The sequence below is a fragment of the Bos grunniens genome, chromosome 21, assembly GCF_055505025.1.
Source record: "Bos grunniens cultivar Pamir isolate PY7600 chromosome 21, Bosgru_T2T1.0, whole genome shotgun sequence".
In the NCBI taxonomy this organism is placed as follows: Eukaryota; Metazoa; Chordata; class Mammalia; order Artiodactyla; family Bovidae; genus Bos; species Bos grunniens.
The window spans coordinates 39,854,917-39,878,016 of NC_141185.1; the positions used below are offsets into that span (position 1 = coordinate 39,854,917).

Consider the following 23,100-nt stretch of genomic DNA (forward strand, 5'->3'; position numbering starts at 1 on the left):
CTCCTCTTTCCCTGGTGGTGCTGAGGCAGAGGGTGGTGATTTGGTGCTTTGGGGAAGGAGAAGCCAGTGAAATGTAAAATTAATAGCCAGTACTCCAGGTTCCTCAATTGCAGTCAAAATTTATATGGTGAGGCCTGTTAGCCCTATCAGCGGGAGCATGGTCCACTTCTGGACAGCGCCATACAGGCTGCGGAAGAGGGACTGCTCCCAGGTCCGAGTCAGGGTCCCCCAAGGGACCAAGGGACAGGAGATCGAGGGCTGTGTTAGGCACCATGCTTGATATATGTCCAGTGAAAAGGAAGGACCACCCCTTCACTTCATTAAAAGCTCTTACCAAGAACAGTAAATCTCAAGATAACAAAAATAACTGAACACACAATCCACTTGTGTCTTTATACCCAATATATTACCCGTATCCTCTGAACAAAAATTACATCTCTCATTATATATTCTCCGATCCAAAGTCTTTATTTATACTCAGTAATTCATGTAAAGTACAAATTAGTCTTTACTTTCCATATCACTAAGAAATATACCATATTCACTGTTTTTGATGTAAACTTTCCCAGGAAATTTCTCTTGTGCCCATTTAGTTTTATAAGAATATCCTCTCATGCTATTATGCCAACATTCTACTTTATCTCCATTATATTTTTCGTAAACCAAGAATATCAGTGTTTTTCTTTAAAAAGTTAGATGTTTTCTCTTAGTATTTCTGTATCATGATATTTACAGTGAAAGAAAAACTATTTTAACTGAAGCATAAAATGGTTAACAACAGCAAATGATAACGGTTCACTTGAGAGTTTACAAAAAAATGTATACCAGATAGACGTTTAATAAATAAAACAAGCACTTGGAAGAAGTCCTTTGAAAGCAGGCCTGGGGACATTACCTGCATCCTCTGCACAGATTTTTAAGAAAAAAGGCCAGGTCTAAAAATGTACTCTGTCAAGAAACAAGCAAGAAATGCATAAATGCATACACAATGGGAAGTATTCTAACACAGGCTGACGTGGCGTCCACTAGGAGTGACTGATGCAGATACCATCCGTAGAAGCCTTAATCTAAATCTTTTACTCGGCGACAGATTTCTTCTGTGAAGTCCGAGCACTTTGAATTGCCTCCCAAATCTTTGGTTAAGCTCTGAGAAAAGGAAAAAGCAAAGACAGAAAATGTACCCACATGTTAAACTGAAGTAAAAAACGTTTTTATTTAAAGTCCTCAGTGAGACACCAGCTGAGTGAGTTACCTGGCTACTCTCTCATTTAGTTCCTCATTTCAAAGTGAGACAGGTTCTACCACCATCCACCTACCCTAGGCGGACTTGGAAAAGCTAACTGGATAGTGTATGCAGAAACACGGCGAGAACAAGATCAAGTCTCTTGGGACTTCCCTGGTGGCCCAGTGGTGAAGAATCTGCCTTCCAGTGCAGGGGACATGGGCTCAATCTCTGGTCAGGGAACTAAGATTCCAGGAGCTGCAGAGCAACTAAGCCTGCGCACCACAAGAACCCCACTAGCATGCCTCAACAAAGACCCAGCACAGCCAAAATTGAAAAACAAAAGAAGATGCTCTCACCCCAAAGGGAAGGAGGGATGCTTTCCAAAAATTTTCCCTTGATCTGTACAATAGATTCTAAGGAAGCATTTGATCATGGACATTTCATTGACAGCAAATCTAAACAAGAGGTTGCAAAAATCTCTGGGGGAATTTAAGTTTGTTTTTTAAAAAACACATTTTGACCTATTTGGGGAGGCCGAGAAACCAATACTAGGGAAGTATTTAAATTACTAACTCAACTCCCCTCTTCAGGATTGAAATCCTCCCATTTCCCCTGTTTTCTACCAGCTTATGCTCTTTACTCCCAAACAGAACTCAATATATTTAATTCTCTCATCTCATCACATCCTATGCAATTTAAAGAGCCTACTGTGTAATTTAGGCATCTCTCTGCTGGGTTCTGTGAGTAGCTTCTCTAATACAGCGTCAGAACAAAAAATATATATAAGCACATGCCCTTCAATATGACTATATCAGGCTGTTAAAAACAAGCTTGGGTTTCTTATATTTTGGCCACAGAAATTTCAAAGTACAGAATTTTTTTAAAAGTAAGCAGCAAACCTTGTGCTAAGTGAAGTAAGGCAGTCTGAACAGTACAAGTGTGTGACTCAGCTGACGTGAGGTACCTAGAGCAATCAGATTTCTAGAGACAGAAAGTAGAATGGTGCTCGCCAGAGGCTGAGGCAACAGCAGAAAATAGGGAAATCATTGTTTAATGGGGACAGTTTCAGTTCAGGAAAATGAAAAAGTCTGGAGATGGATGGTGGTGAAGGTCACACAACAATGTGAAAATACTGGGTATTTAATACCCAATAGACTGTGCACCTCAGAAATTATTAAAGTGGTCAATGTTGTATTATGTGTACTTTATCCTTTTTTAAAATGATAACTTGAAAAAAATGAAGAGATCTCAGGCTAAGGATCAGCCTTTCGGGCCCAGCCTTGTAAAGCCATGATCTCCTCCATTCTCCCACTTTCAGAATAATCGATCACAACCCTCCCACGGGCCACAACCGCTTATGGAAACAGTGAAACTTGTTGGGTAAGAGCCAGACTAGGTGTGAACCCCAACTCTGCCAGTTAGGAGCTGTGAGACCTTGGACAAACTTCCTCATCTATGTGCTCAGTCACTTTAGTCATGTCTGACTCTCTGAGACCCCATGGACTGCAGCCCGCCAGGCTTCTCTGTCCATCGGATTTTCCAGGCAAGAATACTGGAGTGGGTTGCCATGCCCTCCTCCAGGGGTTCTTCCCAACCCAGGGATTGAACCTGTGTCTCCTGCATTGGCAGGTGGGTTCTTTACCACTAGCGCCACATAGGAAGCCCTCATCTCTCAAATGGGCTTAACTACAGTATCTATGCCACAGAGTAGTAGAAATTTGCTCAGATTTTATATATATATTTATATACACACACACACATATATATAGAGTATAAGATCATGTAAGTATTCAAGTATTAGCCATTAATACATCTATTAAACTTCTATATTACTTTTATATCACAGATGCATTTAAAGTAACACAGAGCACCACTGTATTACAGACACGTCTATATCTGTATCTACTGCTAGATTTCCAGCTCCTTGAGGTCTGAGACCTTATCTTATTCCTTATTTTATTATATCCTCCATACCTCATAATGTATGCAACAGATGTTTGCTGGAAAGAGGAAAAAGCTACTGAGAAAAATTACTGGACTTAGCCAAGACCCCATGGGTAGCAACAGGATAAGCAGGTCTGCCCTGCTCTGACCCCCACATCACTGTCCTTCCCACTGCACACTGGTGCCCTTGCCTCGGTGCTTCTCAGCCCTCCCCTGATGAAACGCATGGGTCCTCCCTTCAGAAGAGGCAACATGTGCACCCATCCTGAGTTCACCCAGGGAGCCTGCGTTAGGAATGCCTGCTTGATGTCCAATCCTTTGGCCTTCTTGAGAAGAACCATCATCTGTCCTTCACATACAAAACCCAAGGAGGAAATGAATTTCACCCAGCCCAAGTACGGCAAGATCACCAATACCTTTCCATCCTTAATTGTAGCAAAACACGCCGTCTCAATCTTCGCAGCGTGGTCAAAAAGCCCCATGTGGCGCAGCATCATCACGGCGCTGAGCAGGAGGGCTGTGGGATTGGCCATGTCCTTGCCCGCAATGTCCGGGGCGGTCCCGTGAACCTGCAGGGGTCGGGGTGGGGCAGTCAGAAGGGGGACAAAAGCAAACGGCTCTCCTCCGGGGAAGCTGGGCTCTTAATCAGCTTTCCTCTCTGATGGAAAATAGCTACGGAACAGCTATCCAGACACAGGTTTTAGAAATAAAGCCTCAGAAAAATGAAGAGCTAAAGTAATTTTTTTTAAGTGTAAAAAGATGAACAAACAATCTTATCCAGTGAACTTCTGGTAAAATATTTTAACTGAGGAAGGAAACACAATAAATAATAAGGATTACAAAAGAAATCAGTGGGAAATGAATGAATCAACTGAGCTTATACAAAAAGCTAAACAAAGCTTCACTTTCTTTTGACAACTGGAAAAACTCAAGAGTTAACAGATATTTATGCAGATAATCCCTCTTGGATTCTCACGTCACTCTGACTTGAATTCAGCTTCAGGTGTCACCAGGGTCCTTACCGACTCGAAGATTGCAACTCCATTGGCTCCAATGTTGCCGCTTGGTGTCACACCAAGACCTCCAATCAATCCCGCACACAGGTCACTGTGGGCAGAAAAGCATTTCAAAGGACATTTTGAAAAACAAAACAGCTCACCTAGTGGTCAGACTTCTATCTTTACATACCATTCTCCACTAGGAGAACCTTGGGCTCCTTGAAGAAACAGCTGATTTCAGGACTAGTCAGGAACATATAGTATGAGCCTGAAGCACCTTACTGTGCCAGAGAGCAAATAAGGGGCTTTGTCAAGAGGGCACAGACACGGCTCTGAGGGACTGACACTGGCCAAGTCTGTGCAATCTAAGCACCAATATCAGTGACGATAGTGAGGGACAGAACCCCTGAGTAAAACAGAAGCCGAGAGTCCAAACTGACATAGGTAAGTCAGTAAACAAATCAGACAGAAGGAAAAGCTTATCCTTACAATAGAATGCCAACTAATAGATGTAAAAGGAATGATGGGTTTACAAAAGCACCATTTGGCCACCAGCATGTATGTGTGTGGAGACAGAGAAATGAGGAGGAGGAAGGAGGGAGTAATAAAGTCAGTCTGATAAAAATGTTAACATTTGGTGAATGTGGTGCTGAGTACACAGGATTTCTTTGTGCTGTTCTTGCAACTTTCCTGTAAGTCTGAAATTATGCCAAAAGTTACCCCCAAAAAAACCTTGTAAAAATGAACACCCACCTTCCTAGCTATACATGATAAAACACTGAAATCAACCAACCAACCAATAAAATATCTGTAAAGTGGGAAGAGGGAACTAATGGTCAGGGAACTACAGTCCAGAGCTAATTTGGCAAATGAACAAAGGAATAACCTACCCAACATGTAACCATTATCACCACCTGCACTATCAGAATTCAACTCATATCTTCTAACAAACGCTATTTTTTATAACCCTTGATTAAAATTCTTAAGCCACAATTTATTTTAGAACATTTATAAATAAACTGTAGGCTAAAAGGGTGCAGCCAGACTTACCTAAGGATGTCTCCATACAAATTTGGCATAACAAGAACATCAAACTGGGACGGGTCTTGGACCATCTACAAAAAATGCATTTGTGCATTCAGTAATCAAAAACTGCACCACATGTACACACTATACACCACAAAACATAGCAGGTAAGTGTGAATATATACTTACATTCAAACATACTGTATCAAGGTACATCTCATTAAATTTAATATCTTTACAGTTTTCTGCAACTTCCCTGCATTTTTGCAGAAAAAGCCCATCTGACATTCGCCTGTATTTAATCAAATAAAAATTGTTGAAAGCAAAGACTTGCAGAGAGAGAAAGATCAAATCAGAGAAGTAAAGTTCAAGAAACTCAAGTTCCAGAAGCCAAGATGTCTGATTTCAATTAGAGTAAAAAAATTTTGGGGGGCAATCAGTAAAATGCAAATTTAAATGTTGGGATACTTCTGGAAGCACAGAAGGGTATAAAATGTAAAGTAGTTTGATCATAATGAAGAAGACTATATTTTTGTAGTGTTACCTAGCAAGAATTAAGAAATATCTATTAATAAGGAAATGCTAAAATTGCCTTAACAAGGTTAACTTACTCAATTATTTAAATAGTTTTACTATTTTACATGCTCAACACTTTTCTTAGGTTAGGAAACCTGCTTCATAACACACCAAGTTAACCTTTACTGCACTAGAGATGAGGAGAATTCAAATTGCTAGAATGATACATTGGATCAGATTAGCACTATGAGCACTATTTTAAGCTCCTGAACAGGTGGCCATTTCAGAAACATTCCTGCTAGTCCCCTCCTAACACAGGAACAACTGCCCTTTTATTCACGTGACTAGCTAACTGGCCACCTCATCTGGGGATCTGGTCTCTCTGGCTTCCTTCTCTTCCCCTCCCTTAAACTGCCGAGACCGGAATTCCTGCTCCTTCCAAACTTGTTCATCACCCACCCGAGGAAACACATTAAATAGGAGACTCTGACACAAGAGCAATGCCCGACCCTCTGACTGGCTGCAAGGCCATCTTCCAGAACTATCAGGAAGCAGTGAGCAAGCTGCAGAGAGGAAAAGCAAGCCCTGCCACTGCTTGGCACCCACACAGCTGGAGGGAGCACCGCCCACTGGGACTCACATGATGTTGGCTTTGTGCACGGCTGTGACGTTGCTCCGGTGGTTGTTCCGTGCGTATTCAAATGCAAACTCCGCGATGCGCTTGCTCGCTGCCTCAGTGATGAGCTTGATACTCTGCACAACTCCATCCACGATCTGAAAGAGAGGAAGCCCTGTCTTGTTGAAAGGGTGTGGCTCTAGACTGCCGGTGTGTGCAGACAACACCATCTGTGCCAAGCCTGCACGGCGCCAGCTGCCAAGGCGAGCATCATGCATATGGCATGTCGGCAGGGTTAGTCATGTTCACCCCAGCCCAGTGAGCCACGTATTATAAGCTCCACTGCACAGATGAGGAAAACCGAGGTACAGAGATGGTCACCCATGAAGCTGAGGATTCAAACTTCAAACAGAGGACAAGTTCCCAAGCCTGTGCCCTGAAGCACCACGCTCCCTCCCCCAGGCATCCTTTTGAGGCCACAAGACAAATACCCACAACTCCTCAATGAGTGAAAGGGAACTGTCTTTGGGAAATATTTTCACCTGGGAATTTGAACAACAGTCCCAAGTACACAGAAAGCAACCTAACTAAAAATGAAAAAGTATCCAAATGAACATACCACATGCTCGATTCCACTGTATTCTCCTTCCGTGTTCTCTCGAATGGTGACAATATTTACATCATGGTAAGGGGTTTTATAGCCTTCGATTGAGACACATGGTCGGACATTTGCATAAAGGTCAAATGTTTTACGCAGCAATAAATTCATAGATGGGTGACCAGCAGCTATTGGTGTTTTTAAAGGGCCTATAATAAAGAAGAATATGCAGATGACAACAAAATACATTCTGGTCTTTTCTTTTTCTTTATAAACCCAAGCTCATAATGTTGACACTTGTCCCTCAGCATCAAGTAGGGGAAGGGACCTAGCAGATACCAAAATCCATGGATGCTCAAGTCCCTTATAAAATAACACAGTATTTGCATATAACCTACACACATCCTCCTTTAACAACCCACTCCAGTGTTCTTGCCTGGAGAATCCCAGGGACGGCGGAGCCTAGTGGGCTGCCGTCTATGGGGTCGCACAGAGTCAGACACGACTGAAACGACTTAGCAGCAGCAGCAGCAGCAGACTACTTATAGTACCTAACACGATGTAAACGACTATGTTAATAGTTGCCAGTGGAAATATTCAAGTTTTGCTTTTTGGAACTTTCTGGAATTCTTAATATTTTCAATACGTGGTTGGTTCATGTTATTCATGAATGCACAATGCATGGATATGGAGGGCCAACTGTATTTGAAATTCTGATTTTCATTTTTTCCACTATTCCATCAGAGCTGTATTTAGGATCCTTTCTTTGGACATGAAGTAGCTGTGTGACACGTCTAACATGCATGCTTCATGAAACGAGGGACACTTTTACCAGCATCATTTGAAAGGACAGACAGGGGCTCTGTTTCTAAGTCTGATGCCCTCTTCATCATAAATGAGCCCACGCATAGCTGGTCACTCTCAGGCAGCAGTGAGCACACGCTACACACCCTGTAAAAATGTCTTCTGCCTCTAACTTGACCCTCTGCTTCAGATTCAGATATGGAAGAAATTTCCTCAGTGAAGCTTTCTGGAATATCAACTGCACTGAACACCGACTGCCTGAGGACCAGGCACTGTATCATGTCCCTGACATTAGCTAATCCTATGACACCACCTCCCCAGTGCTTGATTCCAATCTGTCACATGCCAGTGTTTTGAATCATGGCCTGGAGCATGTATAAGCCAAAATTAAAAATCATGCAAAAGATAAACCCAGGTAGAGATAAATACAACGCCTGTCACAGAAATCAATAATAACGATCATATCACATCAGCACTACCTTTCAAGCCCATCTTGTTCTTATCCATGGACTCTTTGGCTTCTGGAGGGATCATCCACTTGCCTCCCGGACCTTGAATGGCGGTGACGCTTCGCTCCTCCCACTGAATAGGTGCCTAGATGCCACACCACAGAGCACAGTGAACTGGAAAGAACTATATGTGACTCACATTCACACTGCAGCTATAAACAGACTTCTTCAACTTTGGATGCAACTGGTGAAAACACATACAGTAAAGGTCCAGAAGGTTCCTGGCATGCAAGAAGAGATGTCATTCTCCAGCATGCCCAGAGAGATTCTCCACATTACCCTTGTCCAGTCATCACTCCTAGCTGCCACCTGCCCATCTTTTTTTCACAATGACTCTTAGCGTGGCTATAATTAGAATATCGTAACGAGCAGAGAAATAGGATTCATGGAAGTATCACATAGTACTGATACGTGGATGAACTTTGAAAACATTATGCTAAGTGCAAAGAGCCAATCATAAAAACCATGTAATTTTAACATTCTATTTATATGAAGAGTCCAGAATAGGCAAATCTACAGAGAGAGAAAGTAGATTAGTGGTTGCCTAGGGCTGGTGATGGGAGTGGGTAGGGTGGGAGAGATAAGGGTCATGGGGAATGACTGCTGATGAGTATGGGGTTTCTTTTTGAGTGATGAAAATGTTCTAACATTAGATTGTGGTAATAATTACACAAATCCATGAATGAAATGAACTGCATACTTTACATGATGAACTGAACAGTATATGAATTAAATCTCAATAAAGCTGTTAAGAAAAAAAAAAGAAATATTATATAACCTATAAAGGCAGGAATTTTAAGGTATAAACCAGTGCTATCCTTTCTTTTCACCCACACTTTTCATTGTGTACACACACATCTGACAGCCAACAGGCAATGCACTAGTAAGAGGAACCATAGGAAGAGGAACCAGAGCAAGACGGTCCTGGCTCACTGGGAGCTCACAGCAGACAGTGAGCAGAGTTCAGCTCCCTCAGAGAACGCTTTTGCATAAGCATCATTTCCTCTGTAGGAGTTTTAATTAGAAATGCATATAGAAAAACAATGTATATTCAGCATAAATAAATCAAATTCCTTGACTTTTATCTGTTGGTATCAAAATTAACCACTTATTTAATTTTATATATTATTTCACCTAGCAGCTATAAATAGCAATAATAAAGCATCAGGTCAAACAAAATCCAACTTTCCTAAATTCCCACTTTTAAATATCTACCTGCATTGAAGGATAGACTATTTGATAATAATATCTCATATTTGGTATTACCACACCAGAAAAAAAACTTTCAGAATCGCCTACATATCAATAGTTTTTTGAAATATCTATTCTGTTTTCTAAGAAGGTAGAATGAGGGAGACAGGTGCCTTGGCAGGACTTAAAGACCTTAAACCAAGGCAGAGTTCAAAAATCTATAAAAATTACAGTACTACTTGGATTCCTTTACACATAACTGATGCCAATGCAGTAGCTTAAACCGTTCACAATGATGGCAGCAACAACACTCTTCAAGTCAGAATCTGTGAAGTTTTAATGAGAGACCTCGCCAACTTCACACAAATGTGAACAATTCATCCTAAGAGTTCATAGACTCCAAATGGCTAAGAAAACTTTTGTACAATTTATTATCAAAAGTATGTAAGCCCACTTACTTTGGCAGCATCAAAAATCTTCATAACTGCAGCAGAAATTTCTGGGCCAATTCCATCTCCTGGAATTAAAGTTACTGTCTTAACCTGAATATAAGAAATCATCAGAGGAGACAGTCAGAACTGATTTTTGAAGGTTTAAAAAAAGAACATCGTTCAAAAAGAAATCCAGTTTAGGGGTTCTTAACTCATAAGAAATGCCTTTAAGAAAACAGACCTACCTCCCAATAGCTCATCAAAGTGGAGGCAAGAATCAAGAGATGGCCACAACTCTACTTCCTAGCTGAGTCCAGAGGTTTCAAAAAGAACTTAAGCAATGCTCTCCAGAGAAAACAAAAATAAACTACCAAGTAAACTTCCCAAGTGAAATTTCTTTTCAGACAAACTACGAAGAGACCACTTTGTTCAAGTCTGTAAAACCAAGGAGAGCAAAACATTTCAACAGTGTTCTCTCACTAAAATTTAGAGGGTTTCCTATGAAGGCAGGCATATTCCTCTCCAACAGGAGGCTAGAAATTTCCATTTCTCATGCAACTCATTCAGTCTTATAAAACACTCTCAGACACCTCCAGAGTAGCACTGTGGTCTATTTTGACACGCAGAAAATCAGACTTCACATCAAGAGAGGGTCTGTTTTCCTGAGTTCCTTTATAAAACTGGCCCCTAATGACAGCAGTAATCCAAATAAGCCCAGTGAAGTTAATTTGGAACCATTAAGAATATGGTATGTGATCATGCCTGCAATGTCTGAATCACACATTGAATGACAAAGTGATCTATAATGTAACATCAATGATTTAGTGCAAAGGCTTCAAATAGAATAAAGCCAGCATTTCAAACACAGGAAAAAAAAAATATGTAAAGGGAAATGATGAGAGGATTTAAGTGAGGGCTTCCATGTGGAAACTAAATATGTCATTATTTGTGGACTTTCCCCTACCTAGAAGTTTGGCCCAGACAATGGTCCCTGGCATTTCTCAGTTCTGGCATTTCTCAGTTCTAGTTGCCTATGCTGGTTTGGCTAAGCTAGACAAAATAATCTAGGATGGAAACAATTTTCTCTAAGAATTAAAAAAATAAAAGCTTAGATTAAAAAAAAAAAATCACCGATTCATTTCCCTGGTCTTTTAGCTTCCAGTGATCCTGCCCAAGGGGCTTCCCAGGTGATTCAGTGGTAAACAATCTGCCTGCCAGTGCAGGAGACTGGGGTTTGATCCCTGGCTTGGGACTATCCCTGGAGAAGGAAATGGCAACCCACTCCAGTATTCTTGCCTGGAAAAATCCCATGGACAGAGCAGCCTGGTGGGCCACAGCCCATGGGGTCACAAAGAGTTGGACAGGACTCAGCAAGCACACATGATGTTCCCTAAGCAGGTGGACTAATTATTTCTGAATTTAGCTATACAATGGAAGGATGCTTTTTTAAAAATTAGTTTCTCTTATTTCTCTCAAATATAACCGCCTTCCCACCAGGATAACATAAATTTTAATGGAAAACCTGAAAATTAAGTAATAGCAGAGAGCAATGATCATCTCATTAGCTTTCAGAATGCATCTGAAATGCTAACAAGCCTCTTTCTGCATCTTTTGTAGCAAAAGCAGAGCCAAAAGAACCCCTTTGGCTTCTTCTTCCTGTTCTCCCAACATGTAATACAAAATGTCATCAGGCCACCAGAAAAATCTACTTTACTTCCAGAGTTCAGAAAGTAAATGGAAAAAAAAAAAAAAATGTACTATGCTCTTATAAATACCTCATGGGGTAAGATGTTATATGGGAGTATAGGAATTATGAATCCAAATCAGATTCTGTAAAAAGGAGGTAAAATAAAAACATACGGGAAGTCACTGACCCACAGTCTTAGAATGCTCTAAAAATGTGGTATCAGTTTTTAAAGCACACAACTCTAATGCAGGGAATTCTAAAAGCAGCAGATTTAATGAGAAACAGATGATCCGTTAACAGGAAAGTCTATGAAGACTATGTAAGGAACATATCAATACATATAAGCCTATAGGGCTTACAGATATTTGAGGCATTCTTAATTGGTGATCAATCTACTGTTTTCAGGGAAGCTTACAAAATAAAAATGCGAAGCAGGTTTTGAAGCTTCTCAACAATTTTCTTTCAACTTGTGCTAGTTTGGAAAAAAACTGTCTTATCCAAATGAGATTGTGAAATAAAGTAACAGGCTCAAGGGTAATTTCTATCTATTTTTAAACAAGCCTCCTTCAAGATATTAATGTGACAGGCTTATATAGCCAGCTATAATACAATCTTTTTTAAAATGTACAAGTGACCTAATAGATTTACACATGTTCATCAGTAACTTAAATGTGTAAGTATGGCCACTTTTCCCCAATTTTAAATAAATGGAGATTAAATGCCATATAATAAATGCATTAGAGCACTTTTCTTGAGAAACTTCTAAAAGGGAAAAAATAAAAGACATAATTATACTCACACCACCAGCAAAACCTCTGGTCACCTGTTTTTGGTTGTGGAATGCCCCCAGCAGCCGAGAGACCTACATTTAATATCAACAAAGAAATGTCATGCACAGAATTAACCACATAGTGTTAAAAGGCAGACATGGCACCGTCTCTGACAGCTGACAATGCTGCAGCTCACATAGATAAATTCAGGAACTTCCGAGGAATATTTTTCTCATGTATTAGCTCAACGTAGCAAGCTCTCTTGGATTTGAAAACCAAAATTTTCAGTTTACCTTTGCTCTGAGAATTTAAGTACTATATATGTACTTTTAAAGTCGATTTTATCAATATAAGTCGTCAAAAGATGTTGAAAATAGAATGAAACTCTACTTTTTTTAAACTCAAACACTGAATTTTCCTCAGATGGTCTGGACAGTTTTATGTCCACATTCTTAACCACTGGATCAATTTGGGGGTCACACACACCGTAGGAAAACTATCACTAATTTTAAGAGCCAGCAGGGTCCTTATGAATCCCAGAGCCCAACTCACTCATTATACAGTAGAAACAGTGGGTCCAAAGAGTAGGGATTTGTCTAAAGCCACAGAGAGACCACAAACAGACCAGAATCTGGGTCTCCTAACTCCTATTCCAGGGCTCCTCCAGTTACACACTCTGCCTATTCTTCTCCCATGAAGATTAAGAAATTATACTTTGTAATAAAAATCTAACGAAGTTTATTCAATACCATCTTGACATGCATCATACAGAATGAAGATTTTACATAAATTATCTACTTTGGACAATATAGGTAATGCCATCATTATTGTTAATTGCTGGGATGGGGAAAGATATAAAAAAATAAATAAATGTGACCTACTAACCCCATTTGGAGAAGGAAATGGCAACCCACTTCAGTACTCTTGCCTGGAGAATCCCATGGACAGAGAAGCCTGGCAGGCTACAGTCCATGGGATCACAAGAGTCGAACACGACTTAGTGACTAAACCACCACCGACTCCACTACCCAAAGATGTTGCCATTGGTACATCTTTTTCCACTTAACACTATGACATACCAGAAATATAAATTCTAAAAGGTTATTTTGAACTTCAATAATTCAGTTCTTGAAAATTGGTACAAAGTCACATTACATTATAATACACAGAATATAATAAAAGAAATTGGCTACATAGACCAAAGGTATTAAAACTAAAATTCATTAAAAGTTTTAAAGGTTAACTTTTTTTCATGCTAGATACATGAGCAAAGATACATTTGTTATATCCTTAGTCTTCCTTTTGGGGGACAGTTCTTATAAGTCCTGAACCTTTGGCTGTAATATCAGCATGTAGTAAAGCGACACTAACGGCCAAGGAGCTGAGAACAGGTTGTATCCTCTAACCCAGCAACTAGTTATCTCTCTGGACTGAAAATAAAATAAAAGATAGGGCATGACCCCAAAGAATACGCTATGCCAAAACTACTGGCCAAAAACTCAGCCCTAGAGCGTGGTTCATCCACCAGCAAATGGGCTATTGGAAGGAAGGGAGACCACTTTAAGGCTATGTTATAAAATCTGCGTGGGTCCTTCTCCCCACCCTTCAAAAAGAGACAAAAAACATTCACTCAAAACAGGCCCATGTCTTTGTGGCAAAAGACCCAACCAAACTAACTGATTTAAAATGTAAATCCACAAGGCAAAGATTTTCATGTTTTGTTCACTGCTTTTCCATCTCCAGTACCTAGAAAGTGCCTGGTTCATAGTAGGTGCTCAGAATACTTTTGGAAAAACTGAATCCAGTCTCAAGTATCGCCCTATCTGATGAGTTCCCAGCCACTCCAGCAAACAGCTTCAATACTTGCAATAGCTTTCTCTTAACAATCTGTCTTTTCCATTTTTGTCATCTCTCCTTTGTGACCTTAAAAGTAAGGCAGTACTGCATCTAAATCACCCAGAACTTAAAGTAAAACAAGATTTTTTAAAGCACAGACTGTCTTCTACTTTATATTGTACTTGTATAATATACATACATAGTTGTATGTATTATATACATATATTACATCATTTTATTTTTTATAAAACCTGGGGAGATTGTATTAGTAGCCCTTTTCAGGTAAGGAGACCAAGACCAGGCTCACAGAATATGGACTGAACCTGTGACTTCACACACAGCACCTCATTTCCTTTTTTACCTTCATCCTCCAACTTAAAAACATATAAATACACTCTTGAAAGTATGACAGGTACTCAATAAAAGCCTGCTAATGGGAAACTGCCTCATTATAATTATAGAATTTTAGAGCCAGAAAGGTCTTTAGAAACCCTTTAATTTTCTCTAAATAAACCTTCTTTAGAAAAAAAAAAAAAAAATATATATATATATATATGTATAAGCTTATACAGATCTTTTTCAAATAGAACCTGAAATGGAACTCTTAATAGAGGACTTATTTTGACTGAAACTCACAACCCAGCTCAGCATCCTGGGACGTCAACTTCAGAGGCACTGCCTACTCCAGTCCCTAAAGGGAGCATCCAAGGCACCACCTACTCCAGTCCCTAAAGGGAGAAACTGGACCACAAAGGTCAAATGACTGCCAGAGGTCAAATGACTGCCAAAGGTCACACTGGGAGTCCATGTCAGAGAACCTCATCATCTGATTCCACAACCCAACACTTTCTGAATACCTACTGCATAGTTTTTTCCTTAGAGACCACACTAAGGGAAAAACAAATTTACTAGCACTTTACTAGCTGTTTTAGTCTCTCATTCTGAACTCTTATGTATCGATCAAAGATAATTAGGTGTTAGGTGTAAGGTCAGTGATTGAAGGATTGACTTCTTTTTAGACAATGACACAGAAGTTGCTTTACCTTCAGGAGTGAATGTGAAATAAGTTACCATTACACACAAGCCCAGGTCTGAAGAGGGTAACAAAGCAGAACCCAGTTAGTAAATAAAATGCGGCTACTGATGCCCAACTGTCTGCTTGAAGGCTGTAAGTATGTTGACAGGTAGGAGAGCTTCAGACTTTTGTGTTGCTTCTATATGTATTAGGTGCTCTCACATTATTTTATTCAATCCTCAACAACTCTGTGAAGCAAGTATAGATATTTTACAGATAGCTTATTAAGACTCACAAATGTTAAGTAATTTGCTCAGGGTCACATAGCCAGTCGGTGGCATTGCCAAGATTTAAACCTAAGTCTCCTAAATTTCGGTGTAGAGCACTTTTCACTAAATTAAATGTATGCAAACCTCACTTTAAACTCAAAGCAAGGGAGAAATACAGTATCAACTTTTCTAAAGAAAAAATTAAACTGCTTATGGTAGGTTTTTAGGGGATCATTCTCTAAAAGCAACAGGAGACCTGAGGGCCCATTTTTCCCTCTGCCTATAATTTGTTGTCTGACCTTGACCACAGACAGAGCAGGCAAAATGGGACTTGGAACTGGTAATCCTGAGACACCTGAGTTCCTCTTCCAGTTCTGGCAGGGATTTCCTGTGTGACCTTGAGCAATTACGTTTTCAGGCAAAGTTAGTTCCACTGAGGAACCAAGGAACTGCAGACGGTCTGCAACCCTTTCCAGCTCTGGCAGGCATCCCAGCTGTCAAGGTGAGATCACAGGACTCTCACCAACATAAGGTAAAGGAAAGGCGTTGCTGGTCTCCCTCTCCCAGTCTCTGGGTGCTCAGGTTCCAAGGTGCAACGTGTCCCGTGTCCTTTGAAGGGGAAATAGCTACAACAGCAGACTGGGAAGCGCTCCAAGGGAGAAAAAAATCTGGCAGGAAAATGACCCCGGGATTCCCTCACCTGAGAAAACCTCTCAAGCCCAACGCACGTGCCGGTGGCTAGGGAGGTTACCCGGCCGGGGCCGGAGTAGAGACCGGGGGAAGGCCCGGGTCGTGCTGAGGCGGACTCTGCGCGATCAGCAGGCTGCAGGGCCGCAGCTTCGGAAATAGCCGGGATGGTGGAGCCTGGTCGGCGACTCCGGTGACCTTCCCCGGCTCCGCGCGAGGCCTGGGCTCCGGCCGGGACAGATGCCGGCGGTAGCACTGGGGTCTCATCGGGAACAGGACCGGCGCTCCCCGCCTTGACCTTGATGCTGTCCCCGCTCCAGGCGCGACCTTCCGGGAGCGGGGCTGCCTACACACCGCCTGCGGGCCACCGAGCCAGGCGCACGGGCGGCCGGGACCGGCTCCTTGTCTGTTCCCAGCCAGTCGCGCGCCGCCGTCTTCCCATCGGGGCCCGCGCGCCAGCCCCCGCCCAGCACCCAGCACGCCAGCCAGCCACATGCGGGCCTGCCCGGAGCTCACCTTGGAGATCCACGCGGGCCCTGCCATCGCGTCCACTCCTCTCACCCCGGCGACAGCGGCGGCAGTAGTGCGCAGCCGCCCAGCCAGCGTCTGGAGCCCGCCCCCTCTTGGCCCCGCCCCCTGGAAGCCCCACCCCGCGAGTTCGCGTAGGGGATTTTCCGAGCACGCTCCTGGTCCGGGCCCTGGACAACCGGCTCCGCTGGCCAATCGCCGTGCTCGTCTCGCGGCGGCGGGCAGAGCAGCGACCCGGAAGCTGCTGGCGGGGATCTCTGGCCAGAGTCCTTCCTCTGCCGCTTCATTCATAGATTTCAGTGTTTAGGTGGGCTGTTTGTTCCGCGTCTACTGGATGCCAGTCACTCTTATGGATTTAGAGGATAGAGCTTCTCTTACGGAGTTTACAACCTCAGGGAGGGAGATAGATCATTTACTCGTTTCACAAATGTTTTATTATTTTAACAGCTTTATTGAGGTATAACGTATACGTATAACATATACAATAAAATTCACTCGCTGTAATTTCGCAGTAATTTTCAATAAATGTAAGCACTTGCACAAGCATCACCACAATCCAGTTTTCCAACCTGTGAAAATGCTCCTTGTGCCTATTAGCTGTCAGCCCAGCTTCCCATCCCACGTCCCAGCAACTACCGATCTACTTTCTGTCTTCAAAGCTCTAAACATATTTCTGAGTGCCGCCTAGTTACCAGGCACTGTTCTCAATGGTAATTTTACAGTCCAGTAGAAAAGACAGACGCCAATCAAGTATGACAGAAATATGTAAATGAAAACTGTGATAAGTATCAGAAAGGGAAGGCGCAAGGAGCAATGAGAAGGTAAAATCAGGGGACTTGATTCAAATCTAAGAAAGAGGGAAGAGGAAATAACGTCATATTCCCCGCCCTCCTCATCTTCTCAGCAACCAGAGTCCTGAAGCTCTGCTGATCACAGGTCCCATAGTTGGGTGTCAGGGTGATTTAGACCAAGTCTTCCCACACCACACCCTGAAAAAGGTTCTTTCCAGAGAAGAGCTACTCATCTACCTAGGGAAGTGGTGAATTAGATGCACAAGTGATGCCAGCGGCTTTGATGAGGTAACAAAGTACTGCTAAGTCTGTGGCTTCATCAGGATACAGGGACCTCATCACTCTCTTCTTGGCCTTTGCTCTCATCAGGCCCTGGCAGTTCCCCCCTAAGGTGTTCTCCACAGTGCCCCTCCACTCCACCCCCACTGCCATCATTGCCCTCCTTCAGGACTGACCATCTCATGTCCGGACAACCGAAGCAGCCTCCTCCCCCGACAACCTGCCCCTTCCAATCTTTTCTCCACACAGTCCTCTCCTTCTCTCACAGCTCTGACCACAGCCCATGCCGCCCTAACACCTCTTGGCTCTCCCATTCATCTCTCACCACCGTCTTTTATTCAGCTGTATTTCCTGTCACTCCGTCCAGCCCCAAAGTCCTGGACTGCCCGCCAAGTAGGGCTCCTGGCCAGCCCACAAATGCTTCCCATATTTTACCCGCACTATGCTCATGCCGTTCCCTCTGCTTGAATGCTCTTTTGTGCCATTTCCACCTGTTGACATTCCAGTCACTCGTCAAGACTCAGTTCGGATGTTGATTCCTTTGGGAAGCCCCTCAGACTCACGCATGTGTTCCTTCTCCGTACCTAGAGCCAGTAGAACTTGGTTCCCACCTCTTCCAGGAACTTTATCGCTTTCTCCCCTGCTGTGTACCACTGAAGAGCCTCCTCAAGCTCAGAGACAGTCTGTTATGTCTTTGTTTCTGGAATATAGACTGAAACTACTTGCTGCTCATTGATGGAAAAACAAAATGTGAAATGATTTTCTCCAAGGTCTATTTAATCCTCACAACAGTCCCGTAGGAAAACTGAGGTATAGCTAGTAAGTGATGATGCTGACATTGTACTAGGATGCTTCCTAATTACCAAGGCAGTTCTCCTTACGGTTAAACTACCCCTGGGAAGGAGGTCATTCACCTCACCAGATCCTTCCTAAGTGGAGTCCCTCTCAGGTGCACTGTGAAGACAAGGGAATGAATCAGCCCCAGCCGTGCCCTTGGAGTCTAGTGAGGGAGAAACACAGAAGAGATTCAGCCAGGTGCTCTAACAGTTTGGGGAGGGGGTGCAGTGGAGGGCAAGAGGGGGTGTTGATTAGGGAAGATTCCACTGCAGAGATGGCATTTGAATCGTCCTTGAAGAGACTGACGGCTTCCCTGGTAGCTCAGATGGGATCTCAAAGAGCCGGACAGGACTGAGCAACTAACACTTTCACTTTCACTTTGAAGAGATTGAAAAGGTCAGCAGCCTGAGATGGGGCCCTGAGGAAAGACCAGGGCCAGCCAAGACTTTGAGGCAGAAAAGTGACAAATCCTTGGAAGCTCAGGCTCTGGGGATTGACAAGACCTCAGAGGTTTCCTAGTCTAACTCGCGTATCAAGGTGCTTCCTGACTCTGGAGCAGCTGGAAGGACAGCAGGGAGAGAGAAAGCTACCTCCCCCGCAGCCAGGACCTGTTCCCTGAGTCCAGAACTGCCAGGCACTATTCTTCATACGCGTTCCAGAGTTTCTCCAACATGCAGGTCACTCTCCTCTGGAAAAGCCGCCTTGTCCTGTCTCTTGTGCTCTGTAGTGTCCAGAGATCCCATCAGCGAGCCGTGTTTGGACCAGACAGTGGGAAAACTGCCTCTCAGGAGAAGGATCTGGGAAGTGAAAGTCAAGTCGCTCAGTCATGTCCAACTCTTTGCAATCCCATGGACTGTAGCCTACCAGGTTCCTCTGTCCGTGGGATTTTCCAGGAAGATTACTGGAGTGGGTTGCCATTTCCTTCTCCAGGAGGATCTGGAAGGTGTGCCCTTATTTGTGACAACAACACTACCCGATCCAGGTGTGCTTTACTTTAAGTAAAATTTTTGTAGCCAAAATGGCAATTTTTAAATTAGTCGGTAAAACTGGAATATGATTATTCACATACCAAAAGCTTTTCAAAAAATTTTTACCAAAGGGACACAAATCTATTTCAACAGAATATCCCTAGTTTATTTTCCTATTAGGGCTTTAGTAAATAAATGGAAAAAGGTTCTGAATAACCAGTTCACAGTCAAAGAAATGCAAACATTTTATTTTTAAAATATTTACTTACTTAATATATTTATCTTTGACTGCATCGAGTCTTGGAGAAGGCAATGGCAACCCACTCCAGTATTCTTGCCTGGAAAATCCCATGAACAGAGGAGCCTGGTAGGCTCCAGTCCATGGGGTCGCTAAGAGTCAGACACGACGGAGTGACTTCACTTTCACTTTTCACTTTCATGCATTGGAGAAGGAAATGGCAACCCACCCCAGTGTTCTTGCCTGGAGAATCCCAGGGATGGGGGAGCCTGGTGGGCTGCCGTCTATGGGGTCGCACAGAGTCGGACATGACTAAAGCGACTTAGCAGCAGCAGCAGCAGCCGCAGGATCGGGTCTTACTTGTAGCACACAGGATCTTCATCGCGGTGCTCAGGCTTCTCTCTAGTTGTGGCAAGGGCTTCAGAGCACACCGGCTCAGTATTTGCAGCACAGGAGTTCTCTAGTTGTGGTGCATGGGTTCTCTAGTTGAGGTTCATGGGTTGAGTAACTGGCAGGGCCTTACCTCCCCCACTGCATGTGGAATCTTAGTTCCCCAATCAGCGACTGAACCCGAATTTCCTGCATTGGAGGGTGGATTCTTAACCACTGGACACTGGGAAATCTCACAAATAAACTTTAAAAAAATTTTTCTTTTCTTCTTTAAAAAAATTTTTTTTTTTATTGAAGGATAATTGCTTTACAGAGTTTTGTTGTTTTCTGTCAAACCTCAACATGAATCAGCCATGGGTATACATATATCCCATCCCTTTTGAACCTCCCTGCCATCTCCCACCCCATTCCATCTCTCTAGATTGATACAGAGCTTCTGTTTGAGTTTCCTGAGCCATACAGCAAATTCCCACTGGCTATCTGTTTTACATATGGTAATGTAAGTTTCCATGTTACTCTTTCCATATATCTCACCCTCTCCTCCCCTCTCCCCATGTCCATAAGTGTATTCTCTATGTCTGTTTCTCCACTGCTGCCCTGAAAATAAATTCTTCAGTACCATTTTTCTAGATTCCGTATATTTGCTTTAGAATATGATATTTATCTTTCTCTTTCTGACTCACTTCACTCTGTATAATAGGTTCTAGGTTCATCCACTTCATCATAACTGACTTAAATGTGTTCCTTTTTATGGCTGAGTAATATTCCATTGTATATATGTACCACAACTTCTTTATCCATTCATCTGTCTATGGACATCTAGATTGCTTCCATGTTCTAGCTGTTGTAAATAGTGCTTCAACGAACAACGGGATACATGTCTTTTTCAATTTTGGTTTCCTCAGGGTGTATGCCTAGGAGTCGGATTGCTGGGTCATATGGTGGTTTTATTCCTAGTTTTTTAAGGAATTTCCATACCATCTTCCATAGTGGCTGTATCAATTTACATTCCCACCAACAGTGCAAGAATGTTCCCTTTTCTCCACACCCTCTCCAGCATTTATTGTTTGTAGACTTTTTGGTGATGGCAATTCTCACTGGTGTGAGGTGATAGCTCATTGTAGTTTTGATTTGCATTTCTCTAATAATGAGCAAAGTTGAGCATCTTTTCATGTGTTTGTTAGCCACCTGTATGTCTTCTTTGGAGAAATGTCTGTTTAAGTCTTTTTCCCACTTTTTGATTGGGTCGTTTGTTTCTCTGGCATTGAGTTGTATGAGTGGCTTGTATATTTTGAAAATTAATCCTTTGTCAGTTTTCATTTGCTATTATTTTCTCCCATTCTGAGGGTTGTCTTTTCACCTTGCTTATAGTTTTCTTTGCTGTGCAAAAGCTTTTAAGTTTAATCAGGTCCCACTTGTTTACTTTCGTTTTTATTTCCATTACCTTAGGAGGTGGATCATAGAGGATCTTGCTTTGATTTATGTCATCGAGTGTTCTGCCTATGTTTTCCTCTAAGAGTTTTATAGTTTCTGGTCTTACATTTAGGTCTTTAATCCATTTTGAGTTTATCTTTGTGTATGGTTTAGGAAGTGTTCTAATTTCATTCTTTTACATGTAGCTGTCCAGTTTTCCCAGCACCATTTATTGAAGAGACTGACTTTTCCCCATTGTATATTCTTGCCTCCTTTGTCAAAAATAATGTACCCATAGGTGCATGGGTTTATTTCTGGGCTTTCTATCTTGTTCCATTGGGATATATTTCTGCTTTTGTGCCAGTACCATACTGTCTTGATGACTATAGCTTTGTAATATAATCTGAAGTCAGGAAGGCTAATTCCTCCAGCTCCGTTCTTCTTCTCAAGACTGCCTTGGCTATTCGGGGTCTTTTGTGTTTCCATATGAATTGTGAAATTTTTTGTTCTAATTCTTTGAAAAATGCCATTGGTAATTTGATAGAGGTCACATTGAATCTGTAGATTGTATTTGGTAATATAGTCATTTTCACAATATTGATTCTTCCTACCCAGGAACATGGAATATCTCTCCATCTGTTTATGTCATCTTTGATTTCTTTCATTAATGTCTTATAATTTTCTGTATACCATTCTTTTGTCTCCTTAGGTAAGTTTATTCCTAGATATTTAATTCTTTTTGTTGCAGTGGTGAATGGGATTGATTCCTTAATTTCTCTTTCTGATTTTTATTTGTTAGTATACAGAAATGAAAGTGATTTCTGTGTATTGATTTTGTATCCTGCAACTTCGCTAAATTCACTGTTCTAGTAATTTTCTGATACTATCTTTAGGGCTTTCTATGTATAGTATCATGTCATCTGCAAACGGTGAGAGCTTTACTTCTTTTCTGATCTGGATTCCTTTTATTTCTTTTTCTTCTCTGATTGCTGTAGCTAGGACTTCCAGAACTATGTTGAATAACAGTGGCAAAAGCAGACACTCTTGTCTTGTTCCTGATCTTAGGGGGAATTCTTTCAGTTTTTCATGATTGAGAATAATGTTTGCTGTAGGCTTATCATATATGGCCTTTACTATGTTGAGGTAGGTTCCTTCTATGCCCATTTTCTGAAGAGTTTTAATCATAAATGGGAGCTGAATTTTGTCAAAGGCTTTTTCTGCATCTATTGAGATGATCATATGGTTTTTATCTTTCAGTTTGTTAATATATTGACAATTATATATGATAATGTGACAATTAAGTCACATTGATTGATTTGCATATATTCAAGAATCCTTGCATTCCTAGAATAAACCCAACTTGATCATGGTGTATGAGCTTTTTGATGTGTTGCTGAATTCTGTTTGCTAAAATTTTGTTGAGGATTTTTGTATCTATGTACATCAGTGATATTGGCCTATAGTTTTCTTTTTTTTGTGTTGTCTTTGGAGAATTCCATGGACTGTATAGTCCATGGGGTTGCAAACAGTCGGA

At 41.9% G+C, this 23,100-nt stretch overlaps 1 protein-coding gene across 3 annotated transcripts; it reads right to left on the bottom strand.

Moving 5' to 3' along the window:
- Positions 1–447: 447 nt before the first annotated feature.
- On the bottom strand, positions 448–16,695 carry IDH3A (isocitrate dehydrogenase (NAD(+)) 3 catalytic subunit alpha). Of its 3 annotated transcripts, none has more exons than XM_086364033.1 (11): positions 16,639–16,695; positions 12,345–12,407; positions 9,886–9,969; positions 8,207–8,321; positions 6,945–7,132; positions 6,350–6,483; positions 5,383–5,485; positions 5,218–5,282; positions 4,192–4,276; positions 3,586–3,738; positions 448–1,146 (listed from the first exon to the last, which is right to left on the bottom strand). In XM_086364033.1, exons 1-11 carry the CDS (start codon positions 16,663–16,665, stop codon positions 1,063–1,065), a joined length of 1,101 nt encoding a protein of 366 aa, XP_086220159.1. In that variant the 5' UTR covers positions 16,666–16,695; the 3' UTR covers positions 448–1,062. The 3 variants fall into 3 exon arrangements, 2 of the variants coding, with proteins under 2 accessions (XP_086220159.1, XP_086220160.1); XM_086364034.1 differs by having other exon boundaries at positions 16,136–16,695; XR_015149838.1 differs by lacking the exon at positions 5,383–5,485.
- Between the last annotated feature and the right edge of the window lie 6,405 nt (positions 16,696–23,100).